The sequence below is a fragment of the Artemia franciscana genome, chromosome 1 (assembly GCF_032884065.1).
Source record: "Artemia franciscana chromosome 1, ASM3288406v1, whole genome shotgun sequence".
Lineage (NCBI taxonomy): Eukaryota > Metazoa > Arthropoda > Branchiopoda > Anostraca > Artemiidae > Artemia > Artemia franciscana.
Genome location: NC_088863.1, coordinates 67,540,872 through 67,559,471, shown reverse-complemented (window position 1 = coordinate 67,559,471; position 18,600 = coordinate 67,540,872). Strand labels below are relative to the sequence as shown.

General features: G+C 35.2%; 1 protein-coding gene across 1 annotated transcript in view; it reads right to left on the bottom strand.

The window, feature by feature from the left end:
- Positions 1–18,600, bottom strand: part of LOC136033169 (spectrin alpha chain-like) — a gene marked incomplete at its 3' end in the record, with an annotated part of 117,795 nt that overhangs the window by 76,589 nt on the left and 22,606 nt on the right. The window contains 6 exon segments of the mRNA XM_065713855.1: positions 5,974–6,194; positions 9,987–10,226; positions 11,373–11,540; positions 14,431–14,601; positions 16,454–16,642; positions 18,380–18,568. Coding sequence (XP_065569927.1) covers positions 5,974–6,194; positions 9,987–10,226; positions 11,373–11,540; positions 14,431–14,601; positions 16,454–16,642; positions 18,380–18,568 — 1,178 coding nt within the window.

Here is an 18,600-nt window from a genome sequence, read left to right as displayed (position 1 = left end):
TAACTAGTTTTCTTATTCATTTAAATTGTCAAAGGTGTTTTCTATAGGGTGTTGGCTTGTGAGATGTTTCAAACAGGCTAAATTGGCTACTTAGGTCTACTTTTGCAGTATTAGCAGAGTTTTTAACTAGTTTTCTTATTCATTTAAATTGTCAAAGGTGTTTTCTGTAGGGTGTTGGCTTGTGAGATGTTTCAAACAGGCTAAATTGGATACTTAGGTCTACTTTTGCAGTATTAGCAGAGTTTTTAACTAGTTTTCTTATTCATTTAAATTGTCAAAGGTGTTTTTCTATAGGGTGTCGGCTTGTGAGATGCTTCAAACAGGCTAAATTGGCTACTTAGGTCTACTTTTGCAGTATTAGCAGAGTTTTTAACTAGTTTTCTTATTCATTTAAATTGTCAAAGGTGTTTTCTATAGGGTGTTGGCTTGTGAGATGTTTCAAACAGGCTAAATTGGATACTTAGGTCTACTTTTGCAGTATTAGCAGAGTTTTTAACTAGTTTTCTTATTCATTTAAATTGTCAAAGGTGTTTTCTATAGGGTGTTGGCTTGTGAGATGTTTCAAACAGGCTAATTTGGATACTTAGGTCTACTTTTGCAGTATTAGCAGAGTTTTTAACTAGTTTTCTTATTCATTTAAATTGTCAAAGGTGTTTTTCTATAGGGTGTCGGCTTGTGAGATGCTTCAAACAGGCTAAATTGGCTACTTAGGTCTACTTTTGCAGTATTAGCAGAGTTTTTAACTAGTTTTCTTATTCATTTAAATTGTCAAAGGTGTTTTCTATAGGGTGTTGGCTTGTGAGATGTTTCAAACAGGCTAAATTGGATACTTAGGTCTACTTTTGCAGTATTAGCAGAGTCTCTAATAAGTTTTCTTCTTCATTTAAATTCTCAAAGGTGTTTTCTATAGGGTGTTGGCTTGTGAGATGTTTCAAACAGGCTAAATTGGCTACTTAGGTCTACTTTTGCAGTATCAGCAGAATTTCTAATAAGTTTTCTTATTCATTTAAATTATCAAAGGTGTTTTTTATAAGGTGTTGGCTTGTGAGATGTTTCAGACAGGCTAAATTGGCTACTTAGGTCTACTTTTGTAGTACCAGCAGAATTTCTAATTCTGCACATACACTTCAAGTAAGAAAAATACTTATCTCTATAGTCAGAATTGCATCCTGAATCCAAAGTTATTGTGCATTTGCATCAGAAAGGAAATTAATATTCACCATATACAGACCTAGCCTATACCAATTCAGGGTATATATTTGCACGTTAGTGAGTATATGTGTATGTATGTGTATGTGTGTGTATGTGTATGTGTATGTGTGTATGTATATGTATGTATATGTATGTGTATGTATATGTATATATATATATATATATATATATATATATATATGTATATATGTAAGCCCTATAGATAGGTAGAGTAGCTCCATAGGAGGCTTAGGCCAAGTAGGACCTTGTCCCAGTGGGGCCCATAATAGAAACTGGGAAACCCTCCCCTGGGGGTCATAATTTCAGGTGGAGGAGGAAGAAGGCCCCTCAAATGTACACTCAGCAGGGCCAACTGCCGTGTTCACGCGTCAGATGAGTTACAAACCTTCTCCCAGTAATGAGTTAAATTGCATGGTGAAGCAGAACACCATCGTGGGAGGATCCTCTATATAAGAACAACTGCGGCAGGGCGTAAGATCCAGATTTATGGACAACGGCCTCTGTAAAGGGCTGCCTCGACCCTTTTTGGGTACCTGCAAGACTGGGAAACTTGCGGTCAATTTTTCCCACTTGAGGAGTGGCGCCCCTCGAGGAAATTATAGCCTAGTAAACAACACAGCACTCGTACGGGATTCTGATTATTGGATAATTTTCTGGGCTTGGTTTGTTTTGATGGGCGTTTTCGGGCTGAAAAACCTCTTCCTAGCTAATTTATCTACTATGGGCTGCCTCCCCGTAGTAGCATAATATTTGTAGGCATGAATATATAATGAGTCGGAGGTAATAGGCTTGGGACTGTCTGTGCAGGATTTCGACTCTTGTTGATAGAAGAGCATCGCCAAGTGCTGAAAACCATGTTGTGACCAAGATGGGCCCAGGATTGCACAAAGCCTCCAACTTACTGGAGGTCCCAGGGACTTCTTGCTGTCCGGTTCTAAGCCGGCTTAAGCGCTTCGGTGTAGACTTGAGAAGATATGTTGGTCCCCATCCTGCACTGGTATCCGGGATCACTGCTTTTCTTGAGGCCAAAATAATTTCAAAGATTTAAAGAACATGAAAATTGGAACTTGGAATGTTACGACGTTAAAAAATGACTATCGCATCGACATTTTGACTGACGAATTCAGACGGTTTGAACTGGATTTATTAGGAGTTTCAGAAACTCATATCCCAGGGGTAGGAAGCATGAAATTAGGTGACATAGAATTTGTTTACTCAGGAAGAAAGGATGGGGTACATAGACAGGGAGTAGGGCTCATGATGAATAAGGAAGCTGCTAAGTCTTGTTTAGGCTGGGAAGGTATTAATAATAGAATACTAATTGCTCATTTTATGACTAAAAAGTTTAGGGTATCAGTTATAGTAGTATATGCCCCCATTGAACCAACTGATGGAGATACTAGTGACTCAGATGAATTTTACTTACAGTTACAGGAGCAAATAGACAGGGTACCAGGTAGAAATATGGTGTTTTTGCTAGGAGATTTTAATGCCCAGGTTGGTAGAAATAGGGATAGATGGTATCCTAGCCTAGGTAATTTTGGTGTAGGAAAAGAAAACAGTAATGGCTATAGGCTTTTGCAATTTTGTAGGTATAACAACCTAGTTATAACCAATACGGTGTTTGGTCACAAAATGGCCCATAAGTTGACATGGTATTCACGTGATGGTAAGACAGCAAACCTTATTGATTATGTTATTGTAAACAGAAGACTAGCAGGATCAATACAAGATACTAGGGTGTATAGGAGTGCCGTTATTGATGTTAAAAGTAAAGATCACCATCTAGTAGTGTCTAAGGTTAATTTAAAGCTGAAATTTCGGAAGAGTAACTCCCTCCCGGGAAGTTATGATGTTGGTAGACTTCAGGATGAAAATTTGAGAAAAAAATTCCAGGAACAGTTGAGTACTAAACTTGAGGGTTTAAAATTTGACAATGTGGAAGATGGATGGAATAATTTCAGAAAAACAATTTGTGAAGTTGCTGATGGTGTCCTAGGGAAGAGTGCTAAGACAGCAACTAGGAATATTAGTGAAAAAGCTTTAGGTTTAATAGAGAGTAGAAGGGGTTTGTATAAGAATTATCTGAGCGATAGGTCGTATGAAAACAAAAGGAATGTAAAGAAAGTGGAGAAAGCATTAAAATATGAACTAAGGAGATGTGAAATGGAAGCGATGGATAAAATTGCTGAGGATCTGGAAGATGCGGCTAGACGGCATAATAGTAAAATATTATACTGGCATGTTAATAAATTGAAAGGGAGTAGCCGATCCGGACTAGTCCCAGTTAAAGATAGAAATGGGGTCACAATTAGTGATAAGGAAAAAGTTAAAGAAAGATGGGTGGAACATTTTGAGAATGTGCTAAACCGAGATACAGTTGCAGGAAAAGATATAGATGAAAATGAAAAAGTTTGTGATACCTTGGATGTGAAGGAAGATTTGTTTAGTGAGGAAGAATTAGCGACAGTACTAGAAGGATTAAAAAATAATAAGGCCCCAGGTGCTGATAGTATGATTAATGAGTTCCTTAAATATGGTGGCTCTGAGGTTAGGAATAAGCTACTGAAGATTATGAACATGATTTTTGAAAAAGGGGAAGTACCCAATGATTTTAGGAAAACCTTAATTAAACCACTGTATAAGAAAGGTGACAAGAGTGAATGTCGGAATTATCGAGGCATTAGTCTGGTCTCTGTAGGTAGCAAATTACTGAGTAATATGATACTTTTTAGACTGAGACATGCTGTAGACAAAGTTTTAAGGGAAGAACAATGCGGTTTTAGAAAAGGTAGAGGATGTGTCGACCATGTTTTCACTCTTAGGTTAATAATTGAGAAGTCCCTTCGTTGTCAAACACCTTTGGTCCTTAGTTTTATCGATTATGAGCAAGCTTTCGATTCTGTTGATAGAACAGCGTTAACAAAGGTCTTATCGTTATATGGTATACCAGAAAAATACATTAAAGTGATTTGCGCTATGTACGAGAATAATACTGCTGCGGTTAAGGTAGGAAACGAGGTTAGCAACTGGTTTTGTATTAAATCAGGAGTTAAGCAGGGTTGTGTTCTATCCCCCTTTATATGGATCATTTTGATGGACTTCGTCTTAAGGAGCACAGGAAAGGCAATTGGAGACCATGGAATCAAATGGGGAGGAAGAACGCTCCTGGACTTAGATTATGCTGATGATTTAAGCATATTAGATGAAAGTGTGAGCAAAATGAATGAATTTTTAGAGGTTTTACGAGTTCAGGGTGCTAAAATAGGCTTGAAAATTAATGTTAAGAAGACTAAGTCACTAAGGTTAGGAATAAGTGAAGATGAACAGGTGACCTTAGGTAACGAAAAGATTGATCAGGTTGGGAGCTTCAGTTACCTTGGTAGTATTATTAGTAAAGATGGTGGGAGCAGTGAAGATGTTAAAAGTAGAATAGCTAAAGCTCAGGGTGTTTTTTCACAGTTAAAAAAAGTTTGGAAGAATAGAAAGATAAGCCTACAAACCAAGATTAGAATATTGGAAGCTACAGTGATGACAGTGGTCAAATATGGCTCTGAAGCATGGACACTCCGAAAAGCAGATGAAAATTTACTAGATGTTTTCCAGAGAAATTGCCTACGGATTGTTCTGGGTACCCGGCTGACTGACCGTATTTCAAACAGTAGGTTGTACGAAAAGTGTGGTTCAATCCCGCTTTCTGGGGCTATAATGAAAGAAAGGTTGAGATGGCTAGGCCACGTTCTACGGATGAAGGATGACAGATTACCGAAGATTGTCCTTTTTGGCCAACCGTCTGGGGCTACACGGAAAGCAGGTCGTCCTTGTCTGGGTTGGGAGGATGTCATAAATAAGGATTTAAAGGAAATGGGAACTTCCTGGGAGGGTGTAAAGAGGGAGGCTTTAAATAGATTAGGTTGGAGGAGGAGCGTGCGTAGCTGTGTTGGCCTCAGGCGGCTTGGTGCTGCAGTGAGTTATTAGTAGTAGTAGTAGTAGTATAGCAGGACTTCTGAAACAAAGAAGAGAAAATACATTAAATGAAAAAAAGAGAAAAAAACGAGGAAAGTATAAGCCAGTCGAACAACATAAAGAGAAAATAAGCAAATATCCCAATGAGAACTCCGCCAAGTCGTCTTCATGACGAAAAAAAAAAAAAAAAAAAAAAAAAAAAAAAAAAAAAAAAAAAAAAACAATCCACAATCTTCACGAGAGAAAACACACATTTTTTTTTTGCTAAAACGATTAAAAAAACATAAGAAACAATTTAACGTTATGAAGTGGACTTAGGAGAAATAATAGACACTAAATCAAAACAGACCAGTCGGCTTTAAATTCTCGTGATGTCCACTTCAAAAGCTTAGATTTTTTCCTTTGGGCACTGAGGACGACGGCAGATGTCATTGTCGAAATATTTGCTTATTTCCTTTCATGTTGTTCCATGGGCTGACAGTACCCTCGTTTCTCCTCTGTTTTTTTTTTTTTTTTTTTTTTTTTTTTTTTTTTTTCTTTGTTTCAATGGTCATGTATAGCCAGTGCGGCCTTAGAATGTATTTATAGCAGAACTAAACAAAAAAACAACAAAAGAACAAACAACGATTTTCTAAGGACAAGATACTTTTTTTCTAGGACAAGTGGAGCTCGTAAAATGTGCAAAGAGAAATGAAAATACACAGGGAAAGTTAAATTTTATTTTACCCACTGTCACTCTCCTCCCCCTGACTCACTCATTACTCTCCTCTAAAAGACAGTAAAATTATACGGGACCTTGATTGAAGGGCTGCTCTGCGCTGTAATAATGCTTCTCTTCTTTGTGCAACTTCAGCAGCAGCATAATGATCTCCATTGATTAGCTTAGTTGCGAAGTCATCCAATGCCTTTATCTTCTCCTCTTGAGCTGCAAGTGATTTTTCAAAGTCCTCATGTTTCTTTAAAAGTGCTTCTACCGAGTCAAGAGAGTCTCCAAGATCTTCTATAGATAAGAAGGCCTGCAAATATAATTTCTTACAGGTACCTGTTTTTTTCCTTCAAATAAGTGATTTTCGGATTATTATTTTTGGAAGATAAAACGTTTTCTGAATAGTTAAATTACCAGTATAATTGGGATACTGCAAAACCTCTTGCAAAGGCCAGTTAATTAAGACTCGTCTTTTAAAGGAGTTATTAAATTACATGACAAATGAATCGTGTTTCAGAAATGTAAATGTTGCTTATCAATACTGAAGTAGAGTTAATGTGTATCCAACTTTTTTCTACTTTTGATCTCAAATTCTTTTTCATACAGCATATAAATTTGGCTGGTTGGACCCTTAAAAACTTGGGTTAGGCGTATTACCTCCTCCCAGAAAAATTTCCTTCCCGACTGATTCCCCAAGAAAAATTTTCCCCGAACGTAAAATTGAGCAGCTAAAGGTAAATTAAGACAAATAAAAGGAACGGAGAAATTTTTTTTTTTCTGAACGGGGTTTAATGAATTTCGAATTAAATGACTCACTAAATGACATTAGTAGCTCAAAAGATCCCTAGAAGCTCATAGCAGATAAGACGAGCAAGGCCAAATATGACTGCCTTTTTTGCTATTAAACAAACACTAACAATTAATATCATATGAAAGTAAACAGTAGCATTAAACTCTAAAAAGAGGAAAATTTATTCCGTATTGAAGGGGGTTACCCCCTCTTCGACCCCCCCCCTCAGGGCCGTAAAAAATATGGAGGATGCACATTCAATCGAAAATTGAGGAGCAACCAGTCCCGGTCCTAGAACCTTTCTTGATATCCGGTCCTTCTGTAGCCCTTTTAGACATCTGATCACACTTTTCGAGGTTGGCATTTTGTTCAGAAAAGTTAAAAATATCAACAATTATGCAACCGAGGATGATAGAAAACCCCAGACACCCTGGGAATGGGCCAATACACAATAGGAACTGCCAATTCTTTACAGATTGACTTCATAGTGAAAAAAAAGAGAGGGGACACATGTTTGTTCTTTGAATCCTAGTGGCATGAAACTTACAGGGATTATTCTCGTGGTAAAAAACAGAACATCAACACATCGCTATAGGAAGGAGGAGGGGTTAGGGGCCAAAAACAAACCACAAAAACTATTTGTTCCATGATCAGTTTTAAACTTATAGCCGCAAGTCCTTGAGCCAAGTGCACAAATGTACAAAAAATTATTCAAAGGATTAGTGCCTTTGAATTTGGTCACTCCTCTAAACAATTTCTCAGACCACACTGGCTAATATGACAAAGCGATAAAAACCGTACAGAAGAGAGAAACAAGGATAAAAAGCCATTGAAAAATAAACCCCAAATTACAATACAAATATTCCGGTCAAGACTTGCGCAAAAAATACCGATAAAAATCCAAAGATAACATAAAACAGCTAAACTTTAAATTTCTCAGAGATAGTCTCTAGTGTGGACGCGAGCATATTTGGTTATAGAAGTATCGTGGAAAACAATAATTAACTTCGAGGAGAGGTTGTTAAGAATTTTCTTGACTTTACCTCGTATTCCTCAAATTCAAACAGTCGAGTAAAACAAATCCTCAAAAATTTAACAAAAGATCCATACATCATTACCACTAGCGCTGATAAAGGGAATAAAATTGTTATCCTTGACAAAATCAAATGTAATAAAAAAGTTAGGATATTTTACCCGACACTCACACTTATAAACCTATAGATTCAGGCCCCACCGACAAGTTCACCCGTGAAGTACGAAAAGAACTGGAAATTTTACAAATTGAAAGACTCATTATTCCCAAATGTGCAATTTATATTATCCTAAAGGGTGCTCCACTCCTAAATTCTATGGTATCCTAAAAATCCACAAAGATGGAGTTAATCTGCCCCCAAATTGTGGCTTCTTATAGTACTCCATCTGCAAGACTGTGAAAATGGTTATCCAGGCTTTTTTGTCCTCGTATATAAGCGCAAACTTTTTAAATTAAAAATTAAGCTCACCTCGTTGAAAAATTAAAAGACTGATATAAAAACGATACAATTTTGGCCAGTTTAGATGCTATTTCTATGCCTATTTCTTGTGATATTGGAAAGTGTGAACTTGCTCTTCAAAAGAAACTAGAAGATAATATTGCCCAGATGGGCTACAAAGCAGTAGATATCGAAACCATTATCCGCCTTTGTTGGCCTTTGCAATAGATCTTCCTTAAATTTCCGGTACAATAATCAATTTTAAACCCAAATTATGGGTCTACCAATGGGTACGACCCTTTCACCTTTTTTGGCCACTTTTCATATTGAATTTACTGAAACCTCCGTTTTGAATACTTTTCCTCTGAAACACATTTTCTGGGGCCGGTTTGTCGATGACCTTACTTCTGTGTGGGATCATGGATAGACGTCACTCTACCCCCTTTTGACTCATCTTAACACTTTGGATTCTATCATTCAGTTCACTTTAGAACTAGAAGATAATCATAAACGGCCTTTTCTAGACGTCTTAATCTTTAATAAATCTCTCAGCCTTGAGTTTTCAATTTACAGAAAACCTACACATAATGATAGGTATTTCCATTTTCTCTACCACCCACTCCCCTTGCGTAAAATTAACCTCAATTTCACCTTTGAAAATTATAATAAGATATAGAGCTTTTTCAATATCAGCCAAAATAAAACTAGCCCCATTTTGGGAGTGGTGTTAATAGGGTTCCCTGTTCTTGCGGTTGTTTCGATGTTGGATGTGCCCAACAATAAAAAAAAGCACATTCACCAAAGGATAGCCCTCAATAGAGACAATGGAGAAACCTATTTAAGCCACATTTATAATGAACTTATTAATTCTGATTGTTTTTATAAAAAAACAATCAGAAATATAAAATAAATATAATTATTATTTTTAATAATAAAAAAGCACGTTCACCAAAGGATAGCCCTCAATAGAGACAATGGAGAAACCTATTTAAGCCCCGTTTATAATGAACTTATTAATTCTGATTGTTTTTATAACAATAAATAAAATCATATTTTGCAACCGAACAGAATCTGTGATAATATCTTATCTGAGAAGCGATTGGCGTATAAAGATGCTCTACATGAACTGAAAAATTTAATTGCCATTCAGTATTGTATTTTATTCAGTTATCCTTTTACTGTTACTTCGAGATGGTCTACCTATTTTGGATTTTGTGTTTGTTTTAAGGTTTTATTTTATATTGTCTTCTATCTAGCGTTTACCATCTTCAACGAACAGTCCTGAATCCCAACTTACGTTTCTACTGTAACTACATACTCTCCCTCTTTTGAATTCTCTATTTCCTCTGCCTCTATCTGCCAAATAAGTTGCTTTGGTATTGTAAGAACCTCCCTTGATTCCAGTATTGCTCTGCGCGTAACTTACGCTGCCTTCATTTATCTCATACCTACTTCCTCTCCCTCTTCCTCTGTTAAAATATGACCTTTCACTGCCACTGTTAGATTCTTTTCTTTCGCTGCCTCCGACACAGTATGTTAATAGTAATTTTTTTTTTTTTTACAAATAGTACTATATTTGAATCATTATATATCTTTACTAATCATTAAATCATTACTCAATGAATATATAAATATATGAATATATTTAAATATATATAATATATATATTAATGTAAATATATGAATATATTTAAATCATTACTAACGTATATTCATTGTGCTCCTAGGTGCTGTCAAATGCCAAAAAGACCACATTTCAACGTCTGAACTGTCTAACTGTCTATGAGTCTTCAAATAAATATAGAAAGTGATTAACGGAGAAACAGTAAAGAAGTTATACCTCATGCTTAGACATCCAAGTATCAGCTTGTTCAGTGTCTCTATAAAACAGCTGAAGATCCATACACATCTCGTAGAGAATGCGTCTCTCTTCCCATGAAGCTGATAGTGCTGCCTTCTCTTCGGAAAGCTGATTTAGCTTTTCCTTTACTTGATCAGAAGCAAAATGGTTGATTTCCAATAGCTGTTGACCACCAGCAGCTGCAGAGACAAATGAATCTTCTCTGGCATCAATCTCCCCCTGTAAAAGATCAGACATTATTAAAGAACAAAGATATAGCGCCAGAACTTCTCTTAGGCTTAAATAAAATTGAAATCCACTACAGCTCAAATTATTATACAAACGTAAAACTGGATAATGTTTTTTCGCCTTAGGCCAGCTCTTACTGGACTTCATAATCTCCATAGTTTAAAATAATTCTCGATCACGGCTCATTGTCATTAAGACAGTGCCAAGGTAATTGGAGCCGATAAGTGCCCCACTGATGAAAATGAGTTTACTGATAGTGTTTGAGGAATAGAGTTTATTTTGTGTTTAGTTTGATTAAATTTATAAGCAAGTCAATTCGCCAAGCCTAAACAAAGAAGAAGGAACAAACCAAACCCACTACAGCTCAAATAAAAATACAAAACTTCACCTTGAGGCCACCTTGAGGTTTTTATAGTTTCCACTGTTCGAAATAAATATCACAATTATGGTTCATTGTTATTAAGACAGTACAAAGTAGTTGGAACCGATACGTGCCCCACTGATGAAAATATGGGTTTACTGATAGTGTTTGAGGAATGCAGTTTACTTATAGTGTTCAGTTTCACTAAATTTATAAGCAAGTCGATTCGCCAAGCCTAACAAAAGAAAAAAAAGAAGAAAAAATCAAACCCACTACAGCTCAAATAAAAATACAAAACTTCACTTTGAGGCCAGCTCTTACTGGTTTTTACAGTCTCAACAGTTCGAAATAAATAACACGTTCGGTCAATAAGCGTTTCATAAATAAACGCTAAAATAACACGTCCCTTATTCAATTACGATTTTCCGCAAAGCAGCTTGTTATCTTGTGTAATTTTGCAACTTCTGCGGCTGAAAGGAAGTAATTTTATGATTTTGAAATGTATTCATAAATATGACGTCACTTAAATGCAGTTATTTTCCAAAATTAAGGCTCTAAACGAATTTTCTCAAACTTGTGACCATTCTAGATATATATATATATATATATATATATATATATATATATATATATATATATATACATATATATATATATATATATATATATATATAATATATATAAATTACTGAGCGTAATATATCTTTTTGCCATATTGAAAAAAGAAATTGAGGGTTTCGTCACCATTTATTGTTCCAATTAGAATGAAAACTTACTTTATGCTCATTGTGGCGTTCCAAGAGGGCTTCAGCTCCGGCGACATCTTTAGCCAGTTCGTCGGCACTGATTACTGCACGCATGTCAGCCATCCATGATATTAGATCTCTGGAGTCCGATAAAAATCTATGGAGTATGTAGGAGCTTTCTAATCGTCTTTTCCTTTCCTAAAAAAAAAAGCATTCAGTGGGTTTCCAGGATTAAAGAAAATACAGATGCAAGGAGTACTTAAGAATTTGACAGAGACCAGAAGGGGGGGGGGGTTAGCTTATCGTTTATGAGTCAAGAAGAGGGGCAAGAGGGTATTGCTCCAACGGGGATGGGAACAAATCTCTATATAAGCTGCTCTCCAATTCATTCTTTAACTTCAAAGATAGACCTTAGTATCAATTTTAGGTGGAAGGTATTAAAGATGATAAATCCCAAATAAAGCCTTTATATAGTAAAAGAACATATTTCACAAAAAACAAGAGGTGATTTAACAATTTATATATATATATATATATATATATATATATATATATATATATATATATATATATATATATATATATATATATATATATATATATATATATATATATATATATATATATATAAATTAGAAGGCACTAAAAACAGCGGGAGGGGGGAGACAAGCAAATTAAATGCAAAAACCTGTGCATCACCTACATCAATCCTGGCCATCTATAAATCCTTAAGGAATGGAAAGGAGGACGCTAAATTTATTTTGGAGTTTAAGGAGGAAGATATAGGCAGTAGCCCTACGGTTGCCATGTTTTGCGTGAATATCCCACTTTATATTAGAATAGAATAGTTTTATTTATACAAGCAATCGTTGTTTAGAATAAAAATACTTACAACAAAAACAAGAAAAAAAACAAAAAAAAACACAATACTATAACTTATTAAACAATGACATGTAAAAAGGAGCGAACGAATTGGCGGAACGGTTCGTTTTTGGAGTAGGCAATTCCAGTCTCACTTTGTTAGCTGACGTTGCGTTTAATTTATTCCCCATAACTGGTGGTAGAATCTCTGTTTTTCACTGCTAAGAAAAAATTGGCCAAATTTACAGATCAAACCCAAACGACGTTCATGAAGGGATGGTAGTTGTTGGACTGATAATGCCGATTCATAATTAATATATGTGTCTGAAAGAATACCTTTAAAGGCTCTTTTTTGTAGTGACTCATGTAGATCGCTTAGGTAACTTGTGTTATTGACTTGAGGGCCCCATACAGGGCAAGCATACTCGAGAATCGGTCGGATGGATGTAAGATAAGCCGTCTTAAGTTGGGACACAGAAAAACCGAAACGACGTATTAAGATAGGGGTATGCATCGCACCATTTGCCTATTTAGTGATTGTATCAACATGATTACTAAACGAGCAGTCAAGGCTAAATGCGATACCGAGAATTACAACCAAGGATACACTAGGATACGGTGGAAGAGGACTGATCAAGTCCCTTTAAGAAGATTAAAGCGAAGGATTTTCGTTTTTCCTCCATTGATTTGAAGGCTGTTGATAGTGTATTAGTCTTTAAAGTTGCTCGTTATTGCATCATCGAATTGGTGAACTAAATTAGGAGTTTTCAATGAGAATTTCAGAAGAACTGACAAGTCGTCTACGTACTTTAACCTGTCCTCAAACTCACAAAGGACAAAGTTTATAACTGCGAAAAACAACAGCACTGTAAGTTTCGTGCCTTGTGGAGCACCACACGTGAGCTCAGCACATTCGGAGTTCGTGTCTCCAGGAAAAAGGCTGTACACGCATTTGAAACGGTCTTACAAAAATCGATCACTAAAAGGAGAATAGTGCTTGCATGCAACCGTTGAAGCAAGTTTTGATAACCGTTAGGCCATCAATAAACTGTAATCTGTCATGAAATTCCTTGGTGAGGCTGTTAACAATAACTGAAAAGAGTAGGGGTTCTAGGAGAGTATCTTAGGGTATTCCATTGTGAACAAGGAGAGGATTAGAATAACCGCTTCTGGTATTTGACAACCTGCAATCTATTCGATAAGAAAGAGGCAGTCAATTTCACCAGGAAAGAACCAATACTAAAGTCAATGACAAGTTTCTCAACTAATATATTGTGGTTAACAAGGTCAAATGCTTTTTGAATGTCAACGGAAATCAAATTTAGCCAGCAATCAAGCTTTTCGAGGATTTTTTCAATATGCCATAACGACCAAGTTTAGTTGAGTCAAGCTCCGCTATTACACGTCCTGACGATACTACGATGAATTTAGCAACCAATTCCATTTCTTTGAGGTTGACTTGGGTTCCGGCCCCCTAAGTCCTAGATAGGTCTTAATTGTCGATATTCAAAAAGTTATGATAAACCTTGAAGATAAGAATCTGAGAATCCTCCTCCTTTCCTCCAAACACCATAAGCAGTGGTCAGATTACTCTGAGACAGCTAAGACGCTAACAAATGCAGCGCTAAGAAGCTAACTCTTACTACCGATCGAGTTCAGTTAAGAAATACCAGCCATTTCGGTACATGCGCAAATAAAAAGATTACGAAACTACCCCTTCCCTTCCTCATGTTCCTCTGCCTGAGCCAGAACACAACTAGACTTCTTTCAATCCGTTGCTGAATCCAATCCTCACATGCGTACGGACTTTCAGGAAAGAGGCTAAATCAGACAAAGAAATACACAAATCTGCTTCTTCGTGTTACAAAATACAAAGTTAAATATTTATTCTATTAAGCGAAAACAATAGCAAAATAGAATAATAAATATGAATGAAAAAATCTAAAATAATGCCCATTATAAATAAGAGCCTTTAGATCTACAGGAGAGCAAATGATGTGAATAAAGCCCTTTCCTCCTTAGTATAAAATGTTCATTCTTTCTCTTTAGACCCTCCGCTCTTACACACGGAGACTAGAAACCAATAACAAAAATTCCATTACCTGTCCCCTGGACATTCCATTTGAACTAGTAAAAGCACATGATCACCATCTTTCAAAACCTTTGCCCTAACTCTATAATAAGATTATTTCAACTATTGAGTTAAGTGTCAGTCAAGTCTGCTTACCTTTGCTTTTTCCAATAGATGTTGCCAGGTTTCGATAATCTCTTCAAGCTTCTTATTTGTTTGCTGTGCATGTTCAGGGTGGAGTCCACAAAGTCGATCAGCTTCTCTGCGAAGATTTCCAACTTTATCTTCCAATGCCGCTAAATCTCGCTCTACGCCTTCATGTTTTCGCTTTATAACAAACAAAGAGGTAAAATTTTTACACTAAACAATACAAGCAAATAAACAACAACAAAATAAAAAAATTCAAAAGTAATAAAAAGAGCAATATTTCTAATAAAATTAAAATAAAACTTTTTGTTGCAATTCATTGTCAAACCAATCCACTTCTAGAAAGAGAAGAAAAAAATGTCACAAGCCGTCAACAGAACACAAAACAACCAGTAAAGTATCATCTCTCTTAAGCCAAACATGATGCAAAAGCTTTTTTTAAAATAAAATCCCACCTCGTCTCTATTTGGGGAAAAATGACCTTTTCACTTAAATTTGCTTTAGCATTAAAGTTACCTACACTAAATTCAAACCTTCGATTAATTTTGACGAAAGTAAAACAGTTCAAAACTGGGATGAAACCTTTTTATTGACAGTGAATAGATATAAAATTATTTAACTGGATATTTCGAACACATATACAGTGTTCGTCATCAGCAGTAAAAAAAAAAAGTAAAAAAGTGATGTCAAAGACACCAAATCTTTGAAAAACACATTGGTTCCAAACTTATTTCGAGCCATGCCTGAACCTAGGCATTTCTAGAATCCTGATGCTTTCGTAATTTTAGATTTTGTTGTTCAGAATTTTAGATGTATTCACCTGAAGGAAGCTTAAAAGGCCATTGGTATTTACCAGCTTGGTATTTTTTTTTTTTTTCTATTTTTTCATCAGAAATTTAGAAGGCTATTAACTTGATATTTTTTTCAAGTCGTCTTCTAGGCATATTTTATGCTAGTGAAAAATATTATCTGTATAAAACTCCTTTTACACAATTCATGACGTTATTACGAAACCATCATATATTATTTTTGCTCTTTAAATTCATATGAATGTGACGTCATTCATATGAAATATATACATATTTTTTAAATTAAGGCTCTAAGACAGTCAGGAAAAGGGTGTACATCCTGCCGGTGATTCACTAAAATATTTCCCACTGGTGGGCCCACCACCCCAAGTTGGGAATCACGGGACTAACACCTTAAAACTGTACAATATTATTCAGGAATGTTTATAAATCCCTTTTTTCAGGACTTTTCGTTTTTCATCAAAACACTGCAATTACACAGAGATGCTTTCCAAATTTGCTCTGAAAAGAACGTCAACCATGAAAGGTGCAATTCCGAAAAAGATTTCAGACAAAACATAATGGATTTTTTCTTTAGATTTCCTTAATTTAGTATTATTATTATTTAATATTGAAGATAAAAATAGTAGAGTATAACATAAAATTATCTTCAATTGAACTAAACTAGTATTAGTACATTTAGCACTGGAGATGATGATTAATCCTATCTATATATGGCCTTAAAAGCCCTTTTATCAACCTAGTGTGCTTGAGAGGTGCAATATTGTGTAGATTGCCCAAAGTCGACTTTTTTATATTAAAAACACTATAAAAAAGACACATTTTTGGCAAAATTTAAGAGAATTTCAAAAAGCGCCCATCTTCCCCTTTATACAAAGCACTGATTATGATTGTATGATATAAAAAAATAATCACCTGAAGTGCCTGAACACTGGCCAAGTCTCTTCCGTATTCATCAGATGATAAAATTGCATCCTTTTCACAAATACATCCAATTGTTTATAATATAAAAAACAAAAGGCAAAAAAAAAAAAAAATATAAAAGGCCACTATATAAAAAAAATAATCACCTGAAGTGCCTGAACACTGGCCAAGTCTCTTCCGTATTCATCAGATGATAAAATTGCATCCTTTTCACAAATCCATCCAATTGTTTATAATATAAAAAACAAAAGGCCAAAAAAAAAAAATATAAAAGGCCATTATATAAAAAAAATAATCACCTGAAGTGCCTGAACACTGGCCAAGTCTCTTCCGTATTCATCAGATGACAAAATGGCATCCTTTTCACAAATCCATCCAATTGTTTCATTTGCGTCTCGGTTAAATCGTTGAATCTCATGGGCACCATATAACTTCTCTTGCCGAGAAAGAGCTAGCTTTTTTAGCCTCTGCCACGCCTCATTGAGTTCCTACAATATAGCAGAAGAAAAGAGTGAAAATCAACACCGATAAAAATTTCATCCCCTCCCAAAATTGACCAAAGAACTCAAATACGCTGCAAAATTTATTTAAAGGACTTCCGTCTATTTAAATTTATCTAAAGGAGTCATTCTACTACAACCAACAACCAACCCTGCCGATATTAACATAGCTGTATAATCTGCATCTCCACTCGAGTCTGTACAATATTTTACGCTTTATTGTCTACAGAAAATTTCCAACTTCCATTAATTCCTTTCGTGCAACGTATTCTTACCTCGTTATGGAACGACCTACTTGTTAACCTACTTTTAGATAGATAGCAAACATGTAGATTCTGACAATCTTAACGCCTTAATTCATAAAACATGGCCTAATCCTGTTTAAAACATGGTTTAAGAGCCATGAACAGAGTTTCAGAGCCATGCTTGACTGCGGCTTCAATTCTTCTAATCTTTCTGATCTCCAAAAACTTAGCAACTGGCAAACAAAAACCTAGGCCTTGAATGCTCTACTTTTTCAATCTTCACTCCATCCGCATTCCATTGATAATGATCATTTTTGATCATTATCAATGATCATATTTGATAAATATGATCATATTTAATTTGATCATATTTAATTATTGATCAAATTAAATTTAATTATTTTAAATTAAATTAAATTTAATGATTTTAAATTAAATTAAATTTAATTAAATTCGATTTAATTTATTTAGTTTGATCATATTTAATTATCAAATATGATCATTATCAATGATAATATTTGATAATTGATAATTGATCCGCATCTCCATTAATAATGCTACCTATATAAGTAAAGCTGTTGGCTTTACCTATACATTGAGTTGGACACCATGAAGAAACATACGGACAAGATTAAAGTTGTATTTTGCTAAAATTAAATTAACGCTAAAACGTCATGATAATTTCCAATGGTAATTTAATCAGTGAAGTAACTATCAAGTTAAACAAAGTGAATTGTAATTTTTTTTTCATAGAACTAAAGAAAAAAAAAAAAATAGATTCTTAGAGACCCTGATCATGTTTCATTTGAACTTGTCAGACAGATAACATTTACATAAAAATATTTATCAGCAGGGGCGTAGTTTTCTCTGGGACAGGGGAGCAACTACCCCTCCCGGACCTCGGTTTGCCCATCCAAGACCCCAGTTTGCCCACCATCTGAAATTTAGTTTCTTCGAAAGTCTTGTCGAAAATAAGATAAGCCTGCATAATTCAAGCATACACAGAAACAGGTTAGTTTTCATTAGTATATCTTTAACTTTATGGTATTATATAGCTCATTCTTCGGTTTTCACTGTGATTTTTATTTAATTTGGGAAAATTGGCTCCAACTATGCCCCCCCCCATCTCCCTCAGAATTTTTACGAAATTACGGCACTGTCTATCAGACGCTTAGACCGCGATTAAATTTTTGCTCGAAACAAGCTTTAAAATACTGCCATAATTATTGATAGAGACGTCAGCATGGATTATAGTGATGAATGTGATGATGATGACGAAAGGATTTATTGTTACTTACACATCTAGTGCAGACTTCATCAAATGTAGGAAAAATTAAATAAGCTAATACCAGAGTATTACATCTCATACAGTCTAGCGTAGTTAAGAAAAAAAAAAAGGACATCTTACAAGTTACATTTTGTCCAGATGAAAAGTTGTTTTAGAATGAAGAAAGTGTGAACTCTTAAGAACTCATAGTACCTGTTTGTGCTTTAGAATTGTCTCTTGTTCAGGATGGGCTTCATTAGCCAACCTATCAGCTAGGTCACATACTTCTGCCACTCTGTATTCTTGCGATACCAAATCCTTTTCAAATTCATCGAATTTTCTCTGCAGAACTTCAACATGCTCTAAATCTTTCCCAAATTCATCACAGGTGACAAATGCCTCCTAGAAAATGAATTAAAAAGACACATTGAATA